At 36.2% G+C, this 17,459-nt stretch overlaps 1 protein-coding gene and 1 long non-coding RNA gene across 5 annotated transcripts in view; one reads left to right on the top strand and one right to left on the bottom strand.

Moving 5' to 3' along the window:
- Positions 1-17,459, bottom strand: part of CPED1 (cadherin like and PC-esterase domain containing 1) — a 268,756-nt gene that overhangs the window by 170,161 nt on the left and 81,136 nt on the right. For 3 of the 4 annotated variants that reach the window (XM_015540679.2, XM_007089175.3, XM_042970757.1), the window contains 2 exons: positions 3,648-3,780; positions 2,146-2,314 (listed from right to left, as the gene is read on the bottom strand). In XM_015540679.2, coding sequence (XP_015396165.2) covers positions 2,146-2,314; positions 3,648-3,780 — 302 coding nt within the window. Of the gene's footprint in view, positions 1-2,145; positions 2,315-3,647; positions 3,781-13,105; positions 13,136-17,459 lie in introns of those variants that run through there. The other variant, XM_042970765.1, reaches the window with a different exon arrangement.
- On the top strand, positions 13,144-17,109 carry LOC122234399. The gene is made up of 2 exons (XR_006212194.1): positions 13,144-13,289; positions 16,034-17,109. It is a non-coding gene; the product is annotated as an uncharacterized LOC122234399 (long non-coding RNA).

The raw sequence follows: 17,459 nt of genomic DNA, 5'->3' as shown, positions 1-17,459 counted from the left end.
AGGGATGAAATGGATTATATAAATAGATGTGGGAGTCTTGCACCGATGGCTAATGGCAAATTCTACAAGAACAGGGATTTTGGACTGGGCTCCGTAAACATTTGTTGAATGCGTGAATGTGACATGAATTTAGTGATATGATTCTTTTATCTCTCAGTACCTGAGTTCCAAAAATTAGGTTGCATCATATGAAACTGCAACTTTTTGTAAGTCAAGAATGGCCACATACCAGCAATTTCATATAATTCAACCTAATATAAACAGAAATCTGAAAATAATTAAAGGTACTTAGGTAAAAATAAATAGCCACTGTGAAGACTGGTAGGAGATAACGTGAAAGACAAACCAAATTTGATGTTACTTTTTCATAATTAACTAAAAAACACCTATGTTGATATAGTTACGATAATTGTTCAAGTATCTTATGACTTAAGTCATCAACACTATTTCCCTAAAATGTCAGCCATCTATTTTACTAAGGAATATAGCATTTGCACCTTTTATCATGCTGATCCTTTTTTTTAATTGACAATATTTAAATGAGCCATTTAAAACATTTTTCACCATTGGAAGATTTTCCAGAATTTACAAAGTAGTTTATATAAGATAAATTCTGAAAAAAATCAGGTTCAGTTACTTCTGAATCTCTTGAAGCTATGAAAGGCATTGCACATTCTTTTTAAAAACAACAACAACATTTTATTATGATTGAGATACAAAAAGCTGTACCTATTTAACATATTCAATCTGATGAGTTTGGAGATAACTACACCCATGAATCCATCCTCACACTCAAGCCATAACATATCTATCCCATCCAAATTTTACCTCCCACCCTGTGTATGTATGTATGTGTGTACGTACCTATATATTATGTGTTATTTAGCGATAAGGACACTTAACATAAGATCTACTCTCTCAGCAAATCTTATTAACTGCAGGCATTATGCTATACGTAGAACTCTAAGTCATACTGATCTTGCATAACTGAAACTTTGTACCAGTTGACCAACATTTTCTCATCTCCCCTTTTCCCCCCACCCCTGGTAACTATCATTCTATTTTCTCTCTGCTTTTGTGAGTTTGACAATTTTATTTCTATTTTTTATAATGTTTATGTATTTTTGAGAGAGAGAAAGAAAGAGCACAAGCAGAGGAAGGATGGGGGGTGGGGCGGGGGGGCGGGGAGAGAATCCCAAGCAGGCTCCACTCTGTTAGCACAGAGCTGGACGCGAGGCTCAGTCTCACAAACCGTGAGATTATGACCTGAGCTGAAATAAAGAGTTGGATGCTTAGACGACTGAGCCACCCAGGTGCCCCGTGTTTGCAAAGTTACATTGTTATATAAGTAGGATCATGTAGTATTTGTTCTTTGAAGGAATTTTTGATTTTACAGAAATAATTGTTCAGAGGACAGGTAAGACAAAACAGGAAGAAATTGAAAGAACATACAAACCAAAGCACTTGAGTGTTCTTTCAATTTCTTCCTATTTCCTCTTAACTGTCCTCTGAATGATTATTTCTGTAAAGTTGGAAACTTCTTAAAATTTACCCAATATGTTGTCGCTAGACCTCATTTTCAACTGAGGCAACCTGAGTTACCTTTTATAACTAAATTTTTGGGGAGTTATTATTAAGTGCTTCCCAGAAAACTTTCTCATCATGCTTTATATCATGACTTACTATCTTAGGCACACTTGAGAGCTTTGTTTTTCACTTAGGAAATATTCCATATTGACTACTGTGACAAAATAGGTATTTTGCTTCCTAAGAATGAAGAAAAAAACATAAGGGAAAAGTAATATTTTCATTTGTTGCAGTGAGTATATTTTTCTTAAATAAGTGGAAAGTCAAGAAAACAGAATACAGCTGAGAATTAGCTTTGTAATGGGTCAAAGAATTGAACTAAAAAGATGAATTGAGAAAACAAGATGTAACTTTTGTGATCCCTAGTGAATTAAGCTGCTTCCAGTTCATTTTTGAGCCTGCACCTATTAAATGAAAATCTCCACTTGTAGCAATAAAATGATGCAATCTTTGTTCAATGGGATTTGATAATCATAAAGGTCAGAGAAAGGCAGTTCAACTCACTTTACTTATCTTTAATATACTTTGAATGAAATAACAGCTTCGATGGAATTTTACCTTGACAGTGAAGCGTTTTTTCTTTGGTGGATTCCAAACCGCGCCGGTTGAATGAATGAATGCACGCAAAGGGCTTAAAGATGTCACCAACACATATGCTTTAAGAATCACAGACAGTTCTTCAGCTCTAAAGATTGTTTCATGTGGAGCAAGGACTGTTGTTTGATTCCTAAAAAATAAAACAGCATAGCTAATGCTCCATAACTTAGGGTATGTAATTTGTAAATTACCTCGAAACTTTGTACACTCATCTATCCTTTGTTGGACCTCAGCCTTCCATGTGTGGGTTTCCTTCAGCAATCCCACTGCTCATTAGCATCACTACAGGTACATATACAGGTACAGAGAGAGAGAGGAGATCAAACTGATAAGAGTTCTGCACTCTGGTAGATTTAATTAAAATAATTTTTTTTTTTTGAAAGAAAGGTAGGAAAATACCTAAAATGAGGTTTAAAGATTTCAAAGATGTACATTGGTCATGTATGTACCATCACTACAAAAGTGATACAAATTATAGTTTAGGGAACAGTGAAACCTGACATTTTCCAGTCCTGCCCTCAATTGCCTTTGCTCTACCTTCTCCTTGACAAGAGATACTATTATATTTCTCAGTAGTAGACAGGTCACCAAAATATGCCAACATACATTCCCCACTAATTTGATTCTACCCAATAACCATCACCACAGATAATTCTGGATTAATTTAAAGCACAGAGCATGAAGTAAACACTTCAGTCTACAAAGGAAAATTAACACTAATACTTTGTGATGAAACAAATATACTTTCCTCATAAAAGATGCCAAAATGTTTAACTATTTGCTTTTTGCATGATGTTTCTATGTTTCATATCTAAGTTTAATCAATGAACAGACTATGCTATTTCAACCTTTGAAGTCTTAGGTAAACAGAGGTGCATATGATCCTTCAATAAATACTGTTAACTGTGGAAATACTACCTAATAATTATAAAATTAGATGAGGTAAACTATTCTGTCTCTTGGATAAGATAATGAAAATCTCTTAATTTTTCACTATAATCTATCTACATTGAAAAATCATTTTCCTGGAGGAAACTTAAATAACTTGGTACCCTGCAGTTGCTTTCTTAGATCATAAGGGCCATAAAAAAATATATTAACTAGAAAAAAAAAATCATTCAGCCATACTCATAGACCAGGGCAATGTCATTTGAGTACAAAATGGAAGTTAAAATTTTATAGTTTCACATTGTCAAGGTTTCAAATTCAATTTCCATTAATGTAACTTCCTAGATAAGAGTCCTATTTACCCAAATGTTTATTTTTTGGCAGGAGAGGTTTGAATTAGTCTAGGAGAAAATCAATGATGGTGTTCTTTATTAAGAAGAGATAGCTGAAATTTTATGTAATAGAACCTAATCATTCAAACATGTAATACCCCCTAGATATCTTCAGGAGTTTTCTCTTATTAGCTGTCTCCAAAAATGCATGCTGGATAGAACAATTCAAAATGATTAGCTTACAGCTGTTCACGTTGCCAGTCCCATGGTTTCCACATATGTGGCTTCACTGTTTTTAAAAGGTCACTCAGAGTACTCTGCTTTAACTGTATGCTCTGATCCAGACACACAGAGGGGCTCACCACAAGTCGCAATTCTGAAAAAATTCAAAAGAGCACAAAACAGTCATTTTATCATTTCTTTTTGGAATTGCTTCCAAAATAGTGTTTGCTGTGTTCAAATACAGGGTCCATGGGAAATATGCAACCAATTTTTTCTCCATTCTTAATCAAAGTTAGATTCATTAAATCATGGATGTTTAGAAAAGCCTTTGTTTTGTAGTTTATTGTCTTACAACAAAACAGGAAAACAATTGTAATAACTGATTTCAAATTTTCTTGCTCAGAAGGAGGTAGATATGATGTCTCCAACTGACCTCACTGAGCAGATCTATTCTCCCCACATGTTAGAGATGCACTCTTAATATGGGGAAGATGGCTGCAGGGGCAGCCTCTGTTTGTGAGGAGAATATTACATGGCTGACTTGAGTAGATTTCCTGGCAGTGCAGTCCGTCATGTGCTAGAGTCTGTCATGCTTCATGATATTGGTAAAGTCAACAATAGTGCTTTATTATTTTATAAAATATTATTTAATAGTTTTTTGAAGTATATAAAACTGAAGACCAACAATAATGACTTACTTCAAAATACTCACTGGTATTTAAAAAAAATAAATGTATTGGATGTACCTGGTTAGAAAAAGCAAACTGTATAGAAAGCTATCCAGATTGGAAAAACAAAACAAACAAAAAACTCAGAAGCACCCAGCAATCCACCCCTAACCAGAGCCTCTCTCTGCCAAAGCCAATGCTTTACATATTCACCTTTGAAGTCCAAAGAAGCACCCAATGGGTAAGATGCATATGGCTCTTCAACATGTAAATTGATATAAATATCAGTATATCTACATTACTTATACTTGTAGATGTTTCTGCTTTTTAAATGATCCAAAGGAGACATTATAGTAGTTCCCCTCATCTGTAGCTTCACTTTCCTCAGTTTTAGTTACCTGTGGTCAACCCCAGCCAAGAAGCAAATGACCCTCCTTCCAACGTACCATCAGAAAGAAGGTCAGCAATAGCCTAATGTTATGTTACGGTGCCTATGTCATTCACCTCACTTCATATCATCATATTGGTATTTTATCATCTCACATCATCACAAAAAGGATAAAAGCAATACAATATTTTGGGAGAGACCACAGTCACATAACTTTTATTACAGTCCAGTTATAACTGTTCTATTTTATTATTAGTTATTGTTGTTAATCTCTTACTGTGCCTAATTCATAAAATAAACTTTATCTTAGGTGTGCATGTATAAGAAAAAACATAGTACGGATAGGATTTGGTAATGTCTGTGGTTTCTGCACAGGGGGTCCTGGGATATATTCCCTAGAGATAAGGGGGGATTACTGTATAATCTAGGTCTATATCTAGCATATTAACCTACCAATCCATCCCAGAATCCTTTCCATATCAGCATATATATAGAATTACATTAGACTTCTTAATGGCTTGGGGTGTGCTGTTAAATGAATGCACATTTAATTTAATCGTTCTTATTGTTGTGTATTCAGATTAGTTTTGTAATGTTTGTCTTCTGTTATTTCAAAAATACTGCAATGAATGCTCTTATCCATCTATTTAGGTATACTTTTACAAGTTTATCTAGGGGCAAATTCTAATCTGTATGCGTAATAGTCAGATCAATGAATAAACGCATTGTAAATTTGATAGCTATTACTGAATTACCTTCGTTGTCCACATTCCCATTCTCTCCAACAGCATTTGAGAGTTGTTGTTTCCTTACTGCCAGGTCACAGTGATTTATTTTTAAATTATACAATTTATCTAGCTCTCAAAATGGAACAAAGCCTTTAAATTATTTTTCCCCCTTGTGCACGTTTCATCAATACTAACATAGTCTAATTTAAAACACTTCACACTCTTAAGTAAAAGTCAGCAGAAGTCAAGCTGTTCAATGTATTCCCATATCTCATTATTTAGCACAGTGTGATCTTTCTCAAAAAATGATAGCCTACTTGGAAGGCTTCCTTATTAATGAAGTTCTAATACATCATAATAAAAGAAATACTCAAATTGCTTGTTTCTGGAGGTGGCAAATGAAGAGTCATTAAGGTAATTTCTTTTCTTGGGAATCACAACTTAAAAAAGAGTTGAACTGTTTCTATAATCCTTTACATTTGCAGCAAGGAAATGTGTTTTCTTTCTTTCTTTCTTTTTTTTTTTTTACTGAATAGACCTTTTTAGAGTTTATTGCTAGGATAAGTTTTGTCTCTCCAGAAGAGCTAATTTGTGGCCTTCTTTTGTATAATATGAGAACAGTATAATTTACTCCGATTTCCTTTTTATCCTTACTGCCAGGAAGCACAGCATTGATTTGAAGCCCAGGCAGAGCTGACTTTGAAGAAGCTACCCCTATTAAGTGTTTTACCAAGATAACAGCTCACTGATTTTCAGGAAGTAGTAGTCAGCAAATATGTCAAAAAATAAACAATTTTATGTCACCCACTTTTGGCTTAGTTCAAGTGGAAGAGCCTATAGCATGGAGCTAAAGGAATCCAATACAGGAATTGTCAAGAATATGTCAGATTTCCACATCAGCCCCTGAAACTGTGGTTGAACAGTGGAATTTAATATCGATTAAAGTAATTTTTACCCTTTGTGAAATATATATAACTTTCCATTATCTTATTCCAGGTTTGGAGGCTACTCTTAATGATTCTAACCCCCTTCCCTGCAAAAAAAAACAAAACAAAAAAACAACTCTAAGTAGATGTTCTCTGACATCAAAAATCATTTCCATTTCCCTTGATTATAGCTAAAAAGTAAAAATAAGCTCCATTAATACTATAAAAGCTGCAACTACATTTTATGGAGCTATATAAATAATTGTGGAAATCTTAAATATCCTAGGTTCTTATTCAACAGAGTCAAAGAATTGTCTGTAGTCACTCTTCCTTCCATCTTTCATTTGGCCTATCTATCAAGGGCTCTCTCAACAAACTGGTCCAATCCACTTGTTTTAATATTCCATTCCCTCCTTCTCCCTTGACCCCCCCCCCAACACACGCAGAAACCTAGAAATCCTCCATAAGCGATGCCAAAACTAGCTTCTGTTTTGGGGGAAAATTGGGAGATGAGTCTCTGTGATGTAGTCTTTCATATGACCTTGTAATTCATTAACACATGTTTATTATTTCCAGAAAATAATTAAAGATGGAGGGTCTAGCATGTGTCTTTAGTGCTTTCCTATCCCACCCTATGAGGACTAAATGAATAAGCAGATACAGATACGAAATATCATACATTTTTATTTATTGACTACTCTTATCTTATTTTAAGGAGCTCTGAAGCTTATAACTTTACCTCTTACCCAGAGGAAAAATGAACTTTTTTTGAAGGCTGCTTTTCTCTGCCTTCTAATATCTGGTTACTGATATAGCCAAGTACTGAATACCCGATGAGTGTGGTGCAGTTTTAAGAAAAGAAAGATTAAACCAGAACCACAAGACCTGGGTTTTCATTTTGATTCTTACCAGCCAATGCTTCATGGGCATGTGACAATGTCAAGGAATCTTCTAGAATCCAGAATATGATTCCCCATAAATCTCCTGATTGTCCCACATCACTAAACACAATGCTGATGCATAACAAGTGCTCAGTAAATGTTTGTTCTAGCAATGAGCTAGTTTGGAAGGTAGGAGGACTAAGCCAATGTGTACTTGGAGAACAAAATGATATCCCAATGTATTAAAAATATTTTAATTTTTTCCCTTGCTTATGGCATATAATTATATATATATCATAGGCAAAGACTAAACACTGTAAAACTAGCAAAGATTAGCAGCCAAATTTATACTGTATTTGATTTAATGTTTTGCCCAGAGCTAATAATTAATAGAAAAGTAATAGTTGGAAAATGTAATTATATTTCATAAATGTTTGAGTATTGTCTTGCATTTCATATTAGGAAGCTAAACTTAGCCAGTATTTTCTTATTTTAAAACTTCCAATGAAGATAAAAGGTCTTAATTAATAATTGACAATTAGTTTTGAGATTAGAAGTATACATAAATACCATTTGTGGGTATATTAATTGTTCTTCTTACCCAAAGATATTTACAAGTCTTAGTCCTTAGCCTAGCCTGCAGGTATAAGCTATGCAAATATACCCTCAAAACTTATATACATAACAAATATAAATTAATATACGCAAAACTAACTTCATAGCCAGGAAGTAACTCTGGATCTGCGCCCTGGGAGAAAATGAATGGATGGCAGAGTCAAAGGGGTAAGTGAAGAGACTATTAATGGAGAAACTATTACAGAAAGGACTGTTAAACAAATGAGAGGAGGGTTAAGAGAAAACAATAGGTAGTGAAGCTCCTGGCGCTTACCTCCCCTAGCTCAGGAGGGCAGGGATTATAGAACCAAACAAAGAGCATAAGTGTGGGAGAGGACACTGAGCATGCGCTTTGGTCACAGGTAGAAGGACACAAGTACTTCCAAGCCAGGGTCTGGCAGGAAAGCAGGTTGGGGATAAATATCCCAAAGCTCTCTCCTCCTGAACTCTGATCTCCTGCAGAAGCCAGGGGACAAGGGAGCCCTGTTGATTAGTCTGCAGTGGACAGTTTCCTGGGGAAGGGTCTAGAGTAGAAGGGCAAATGGAGAATATCCAGCACAAACCCTGTATTTGGAAAATACAAGTTTTGGCCCTCGTTTTCTCCTTACTAACCACATGTCCTGGAGAAACAATTATATGATATGTGTGTTTGTGTGTGTGTGCACGCACATGTGGGAAGAGTAAGAGAGAAATAATATTAGCTTTGATCTTGAAAGCATTTGTACATGGCAGCAGGGCATGTCTTAAGATGAATCATATGAAATTACCTTTTGTTAGTAAAAAAATGGCTAAACATTGATCAAATATCAGCAATTCATAATGTGTCTTTTACCACAATGTGATGCTTATTGGAAGAAAGCAAGAGAGTACATAAACCTACCACCTGTGAAAGAAGGTTCCTGTGGCTAGAATGTCTATGGGCAGGAATGACAAAAGAGTGCATTGGTTAGTTTTATGTGTCAATTGGTTAGGGATACCCAGAGAGCTTCTTAAACATTATGGGTGTGTCTGTGAGGGTGTGTTCAGAAGAGATCGGCATTTGAATTGGTGGAATGAGTAAAAGCAGATAGCTCTCCCAGAGGTGGTTGGGCAGTAACCAATCTATTGAGGGCCTGAACAGAACAAAAAGGCAGAGGAAGGTTGAATTTGCTCTCTGCCTGATTGATTGAGCTGCGACATTAATCTTCTCCTGCCCTTAGAACACTTGGTTCTCAGGCCTTCAGACTCAGACTGGATTCTAACCATTGGCTGTCTATATCATCAGTCTTCCTGGGTCTCCATCTTGCAGATGGCAGATCATGGGATTTCTCAACTTCCAGAATCATGTGAGCCAATACCTTACAATAAATTTCTTTATCTCCTACTCTCCCAATAAACACATAAATGATAGATAGAGAGCTGATAGATAGATAGATAGATAGATAGATAGATAATTAGAGATCTTATTATCTGTTTCCCTGGAAAACCCTGACTAATACAAGGGGCTATCTTGAAATAATTCAATGACTATTTGGTACGTGCTCTGAAAACAACAGGAGCGTAGCCCATCTGCCAGTTCCTAAAAGAGAACAAATATCCTCATCTCTGAATCTGTTTCCTCTTTTGCATGATGATGAAAAAGACAGCAGTAAGCACAGTGGGTACTAAACAAATATTTACTGAATGAACAACTAAGTGATTTCTAAGGTCTTTTACAATTCTAAATTTCTGTGATCCTAGGTCAAAAGTTATGTTATAATTTTTAATATATGCTATATATGACCTAATGGAATAGATAAGTAGCAAAAGTCCAAGGGCCAGGGCTGGAATATGGCCCCTCTGTGAATTCAGGTATATTCCAGGAATCCTGAGTGCTCCACAAGGTCAGCCAGGTGCATTTTTATTTGTGTGAGCCCCAACAGACAACATAGGAGAGACTGTTTCTGAATCTCCTTTGAGTTCCTACCTTCTGAGAAAGTATCTGGGGAATATCAACCACCCTTTCATTTCTTGAGCCCTGTACAAACTGGAAAGGAAACACACCACAGATAGCTTCAAGTTCACCAACTTGATGACTCATTGGCAGTTAGAGAGGAGGGATTCTTTTAAGTATTAAGTACTTCAGACGGAATCCTCAGTTTACTGGACAGTGAGCTCTATGAAGTCAGGAATCCGGGTTTTCTCTTTCCATAGCATATCTAGTGCCAAACACACAGGCTGGCACTTAACGTAGGAGCTCAATATATCTCTGCTTAATAAGTGAATGCTAATGTCTTCTCACCAAATAGCTAGAGATATGTGCACTGGCCCTAGGAAAAGGGGCTGAAATGTAAAGAATGAGCCATCTAGCCGCTGAGCAGTTTTACTAGGGTTGTATGGTGTAACTTTTTGTTCATGACCTAGGATATTAGCATAACATGGACAAGAATTGGTTTTCTCTGTCCACCTCAATGTGGTATCTGTTAGAGTAGCATGATGTGTTACGACCCTATCAGAGACGTTGCAACAATACTGAGGAGGCTCCAGTGAAGAACCAGAGATGGACACCATGAGAGGAACTATCAAAGGCCAAGAGGTCTAATATCAGCAAAGCCCCCTGGAAACCACAGCAAGCATAGAAAACCATGGAAGAGAATGTCATAAGCAGACTTCTAAGAGGAAGGCTGCCCCTTACAGGGACACCAGATAAGAGAGGGATTTGGGGACCAAGGTTGTATCTGTTTCCCCAAGGAAACTGAACCTGGGCCTGGGAAGACATGGATGAAACCCATAAAAATGCATGTTCTGCTTTGTCTAGGATGTTGCAATATAGTTGCTGCCCAGTAACTTTTTTCAAAAATATTTTACAAATAATATTCCAAAGAAATTTATTTTAAAAATCCTGATTCTTGTTTATTAATGGATTCCTATTCATAAGTATGACCATGAACAAATTCCTTAACTTTTCTGAGTTCAATATCTTTATCTGGAAAATGAGAATTGTAACAGTAGTGACAAGAAGAAGAACGTACCTCATACGGATACTGACAGAATTAAATATAAAATGTTCTTTAAAGTGCTTTGCACAGCACCTGGAATATATTAAATCCTAAAAAAATGTCATAGAACTACTTCTAGTAGTAGTTTAATATAATCCTTTCCTATAACCTAGGACACCTGTTTATAATTGGAAACTTCAAAGTGTAACTAAAGTGTTATTTCTTTTGAATTTACTCAGCACTAAGGGCTCATCACTGATATCAAAGACTAATAAATCCTCTTTTACATGATTATGAAACATGTGACGTTTGACATTAGTCGCTTCAGAACAAAGCAGGAAATATGAGATATGCACAGATGCATAGACGAAAACAAAACACAGCATCTTTACTTGAAGTAGCCTGTGAAGACACACTGGTTTTAGTGACTTTCCTCAAGTTTAGCATTGCAATATCATCCCAGCAAAGCAGTTAATTTCCTGTTGTTTCACTTATTTAAAGGAGTTCTATATTAAGGCTAGGTTTCTGTGAACGGAGTAAGCCTAGGACTGACCCAGTTTTGCAATAGTGAAGTCTGTTCTTCTCTATTTTGTTCAGGAAGATAACTTTTTCACCAACAACCACCACAACTAACTCTTAGTCAATAGAACTAGCTCTTGGTCAACAAATCTATGACACATAGACAAATCTATGACACATAGACAAATCTATGACACTATTTCAGACCTGCACTTGAGTTTGAATGGTATAATTTGAGGATCTATGTGCTCCAAATACATCAATTCCTTAATGCATTTTTACTTTCATTTTATGAGAGTGGAATTATTAATACATAATGCTAACCTTAAGCTAAGCAACTCAAAATTTATTTCTCAAGATTTGACATTATTATATTACTACCTATGTGGATTTGACACCAAAAGTTTAATTTCTCTGGTTTCAGAATATCTTTCCTATGTTACCATCTCAGGGTGGCTCAGACCACAAATACAAATATCTTACTATTTCAATATAGTACTTTTTGGGGGAGAAGAATAACTTCTATTTTATGTTGTAAGAAATAATATGTACTCCATGTCCTGATGGAAATGGAGACACAATTTGACCCACAAAAATTACCAGATCAATGACACAACAATGTGTTTTAAAGAAGTAGTCATTGCATAAAGTGTCCACCAACTAATCAGTCAATTAATCAGCCAATCAATCGATCAAATGCTTATTGAGCACTCAGTAAATGCAAGCCATAAATGTTCTTTCTGTTCTTTTTCAGTGGAAGTGTCGAAGTCATGCAATTCTCCAAAAACAATTTTCCCCATGAACTGCTCTATGTTTTGACCATGACAACACAAGAACCTTGAATTCTGTTCACTTTCCTTGGTAATAAAAGCTATGTCAAGACGAGTACTTCAATTTTCTTGCCCCTGTGATTTCACTGCAATGACAAAACAGCATGAAAGATTGTTTTATTACTTTATGGCAGCTTAATTTTGCTTTGATATTTTTCTGCATGAATTTTCCAGGGAAAAAGAAAGGGAAAAAAATGCTTGACTAGTTCAGCAAGACCAAAGATGAATAATTCAGTATAAATTAATGAGCATCATTAATAATAATTTGAAACACAGTCTCCAACAAATATTAATACATAGAGTGCAACAAATATGATAATAGAGTAGCTGTCTAAACCCACCCATTGTGAAAATAAGTTAATCACTTTATTAATATTAAACTTTTTTTCTCAGTAACATTTTCTGGAGTAAACCATGAAATATTATTGATATATATTACATCAGAATAATTAATGACTTACTAAAAATTTGTGATTTCCAAATTCTTCTTAAGTATATTAAAGTCAATCCTAATTTAAATACAAGACACAAACAATGGGGGTGATTGCCCCCATTTTAAACAAAACGATGCATTAACCTATTTCTCCTTTAATGGTAACTTCACAGACCAACTCAATCTTCAATTTTTACCCTATGTTTTTGGTATAATAAAACATGCACAGTATTACTGTCAATTTTCTTCTCTACTTCTACACTATTTATAAGTAAGTGTATTATATGTGAGCCAAGTACATATTTAGAATATCAGTATTGTCATAATATCTAACTCCAAGATTGAGACAAAAATATAGAACATGTGGAGACTAGAGCCAGTTGCCAAATGAAATCTAATGAGGGCCAGAGATCCAAATGCCAGAAATAGGTCAAGAACATGGAAATATGTCAGAAAAGATTTTTGGTTAGGAGACAGCAAACATATTTCTATGGAACCGTTTTATTCTAAGTTCTTTCCCCTCCCACAACTGACCAGCCATATAGTTGGAGTCTTTGGAGATCAGGCTTGGCTGAGCGGCATCATAATACAAGAGTCCACTCCTAATATAGATGAGGACACAAAGGGCAAGAGTCAGAGGTCAAGTGGAACCTGACAAGGATTTGTGAGATGGTGTCTCAGTTTGCAACCTTAGCCAGGTAAACCGATCATTAGCCAGGTACATTTGACCTATTTTATACCTTGTAAATGACTAAAAAATTAACCAACTAATTGAGCCAAAAGGGGAGGGGTCTTCATATCTGAAGTGCTAAATAACTGTTGGTCTTTAAAAATGTTAATTAGGTGATAAAAATTTTGAGTTTTTCTTTTCCTACTCTTCTCTAGATTTTAAACCCTGAAGTTAAGCTGTCTCCTCTCTGTGAAGAATTTTGGTCAGGACATTAAATTCAAATGACTATTTTCTATAAGGATATTCTTCATATTTTCTTTATACATATCTTATCTTTTTTATTGCCAAGATGCTTTTAGTATATACGTGCATGTGTGTGTATATATATGTGAGTATATGGATATAAATTTTATGTATATATATATATATTTTTAGAAATTTTTAGATAATTATTTTTCAGAGATTTAATACACTCTAACTCAGGCTTTAGTTTTGACATCAGCATTTTATCTCAATTAACCCCACTTGTCTGCATGTCCCTGAATAGCAATCCAGACTGAACATCCAGTTCTAAAGTGCCACTTAGATGCCTTAAAATAGGTGGATGGTGGATAGCAAGTCATTTATATCTTGTTTTGTTTTTTTTTTTTTTTACTTACCAAATACACTGAATGCTTTTGGGAAAATGACTCTGTGGCACCCAATAATGTCCCAGTCATTTTTAATAAATTAAAGATGTGTAGTCATCACCTTAAAAATCCTGTGAGCTCTGGCATCAGTCAAGGCTCAAAGTCATGAGTTAACCAAACCAACTCTGCTATACTTTGGCTCAATGGAAGCTGAATTAAAAAGCTTGGATTGTTGGGGTGCCTGGCCAGCTTGGTTGGTGGAGCATGTAACTCTTTTTTTTTTAATTTTTTTAAATTCTTTATTTAGTTTTGAGAGAGAGACAATGAAACAGAGTGTGAGCGGGGGAGGAACAGAGAGAGAGGAAGACACAGGATCCAAAGCAGGATCCAGGCCCTGAGCTGTCAGCACGGAGCCCAACATGGGGCTCAAACTCATGAACCACAAGATCATGACCTGAGCCGAAGCTGGCCCCTTAACCGACTGAGCCACTCAGGTGCCCCGGGAGCATGTGACTCTTGATCTCAGAGTTGTGGGTTTGAATCCCATGCTGGGTATAGAGATTACTTAAAAATTAGATCTTTAAAAATAAAAAAAGTTTTGATTGTTAAGTGGTGGAAAAAATTGAAGCTAGTTTTAAGTCAAAAGGGAAAAATATTGGGTAACAGTGAAAAATTATCAAAGTACAGGTATTCCTCTCCTCCTTTCCCATCTATGAAAGAATGATGTATGCTTATGTGGGAACCATGTCTTTGTTACAGTGTTTGGAGTAATGGGAAGAAATACATTTAAATTTTTTAATTTATATAAATAAGTTAGAGAGAGAAGAGCAGACATAGAAATCAATTAGAAGAGAGGTTGTACAGGTGATGCTTTGTTGAGCTAGAGGGGGTTGCCCAGAGAGAGATGAGAGTTATGAATGCAGATTTGGGCACAAATTTCATTTTTTGTTGAGTAAGGCTAATTCCTCCCTTGCAGTCATTTTGTCCTGACCCCTCCGCATTTCAAAAAAAACAAAAATCTATTAAAAAACTCTAAACCACTCTTCAAGGCTTTTGGAGTCAAACCTATTGTTGTTGGAAGGGGTGTTTTGGTTTTTTTTGTTTGCTTAATTCAACGTAATACTCAGCATTCTCTCAAAGGGGCCATTTTTGCCTAGGTGCTGCCATTCATGATTCCAGCCTCTGTAGCCAAGGTTGGGTCCCTTGGCCCAAGGTCAGGTCCCTTTGCCCAAGAGGACTCCTGGGGCACTCTACTGTGATGTGAGGGAAGGGATGCCACTGGCAGCCAAACAAAATCAGATTTAGAGAAAAAGTCATGAAATTTCTATTAGGAGAAACGTTGAACTCAAGAGTTGTTCATTCAATTTCATGCACCTAGAATGAAAAATGACAAAAGTTCATGGCTACCATTATCCATTAAATGATTTGCAATTCAGGTTTTTAGCAAAATGCTTCAGAACTACTCACCCAGTCTTCAACTTGCCACTACCCTGATTTCTGAGAGAATTTTGCTTAGTGTTTTCTTCAATCCCCCCAATCTGGCTTTTATTTACCAAGTCACTTAAAATAATCACAGTATCCATTACTCCTCAGAGCCTGAGTTGACATTAGGGCACATGTTTCTGACTAGAAATTTTCAAAATTGACATGAGACTCTAGGTTTTTTGGTTGCTTTTCAGTTTTGCTTTTCCCTGTGAGCTATATTCTATATAATTAAGGACTTTTCACCCACAGACAGCTTAAAATGTTGTTTCCATAGCTTATACACAGCAAAATATTCTATTAAAATGTGTCCTTTAGGTAAAATTAGTCTTAATTTAAAAACTCAGGGTACACCTGGTACATCGTTCATTTTGTTTGTAGCACAACACATGTGTACATTTACCAATAAATCACGTAGCTGGAAATTTTTAAATATCACTTTGTGGGTGGTATCTCTGCTTTTTACAGCCTGCTATGAATATAGTTTAAAGTTCTTTCCCTTAAGTGACACTAGTTCTTCTAAAATTGGTTGTTGACTGCCCTACTACCCAGGGCTGAGAGAGAAGGGATCTAGAAACAGCAACATTACAAAATACTGAACTGAAAAAGATAAATTAGGCCAAAGACCAGTTTGACTTAACCATGCAATCTTTCTTCTTTTCTTCTCAATTCTGTATTTAGATTCAAAGTAAACTTTTGCTTCTACAATATTTGGAACACAAGGACACAAATAGTAATGGCTTTATACTTGAGGAATAAATACAACCCTTTTTCCATACTCTGTTCAAGAGAGATATTTCCGGTCCAGTTGTGACATTCTAAGAACTCAACAATGCTAAATGCTACCATCACAGCCCCCAAAAATGGGAAAAGAAAGACACTTCTCTGTGTTGTTGCTCTTTTAAACCCTATGGTCAATGGGAGACGCAAGACTGTTATCTGATTATTATTTACCAGTGTGATAGAATTTTAGTGTGAAACTAATCCATGTTCAACTAGGAGTTCACCACGTCTGGCCTTGACTGGAAGAACTGTGGGTGAAGCCTAATAATAAGGAACCTATCCCAAAAAGAAAAGACGTGGCTGGCAAGATACGTCCCAGGATAACGGGACATGTAAGAGGAGGGCAGCTTCTAGTACACTGCTCCTATATTCCATAGCCTGTCTTCCATTCCACGTTTCGGTCAGAGCAAAAACAATACTAAAACAATTTTTTTATTATATGCAATCAAAAAACTATAAAGAAGGATTTTAACTCCTGATTTTTTACTCCTAAGTCAATTTGGTTTTGACTCATTCGGGCTTCTGAGAATACCAAGGGACTTCCAGGCCATTGGCAAAACAGTGAGCATTCCAATGGGACATGGCATCGACAGTTTCAGCAGCGGCCATAGGAGAGGCAGGCACAGCATGCACCTGTGTGCCTGACACCGGGCTTAGCACCTTAGCACAGACAATGCCAGGCACAGCAGCAGCAGCCTCTGCCATGTGGGGCGCCAGTGACAGAGCGCCTTTGGTGGGCATGACCAGGGGTGTATATCAGCAGCAGAGGAGCACAGGACACCAGGGCGGACGTGGAGTAAACGGTGGACATGCTACCAAGGAATGAGAGATTGCATTCATGAGCAAATAAGATACACCCTCGAAGACAAAGAGGGTATTTGAGGGCATGGCAATGATGAAGAATGCTACTGAAATTTAATAGGTAAAATTTAAGAAAATTTAAGTGATTGGATTAAACTTAACGATTTAATGAACACTGGATTTGTGTTTTGTGTAGGATAAAGAGGATATTTATTTGGAAGGTACTGGTAAGGTGCAAAGTCCAGCATCTGTTTCAACAATTAGGCATCCATCCTCATTGGCCAGTGCACATATCACAACAATTGTTACCATGTCGAATATCACTCTGTGTACAACAAATTCCCTCTCATCCCTCATCACTTTTGAATATCTACCTGGACGTTGATGTAGGTAAAAAGCCCGTTGGTGATTATTTGAACCTAGAGCTTGACTCCATTTTATATAAAAACTATAAGTAAGAATTTTACCCAGTTTTAATATACACTGAATTTTGCAGGGGTATAATTCCATGGGCAAACAAGAG

This window comes from Panthera tigris, chromosome A2 (assembly GCF_018350195.1).
Source record: "Panthera tigris isolate Pti1 chromosome A2, P.tigris_Pti1_mat1.1, whole genome shotgun sequence".
NCBI classification, from domain to species: Eukaryota; Metazoa; Chordata; class Mammalia; order Carnivora; family Felidae; genus Panthera; species Panthera tigris.
This window is presented reverse-complemented; position numbering and strand designations above follow the sequence as displayed.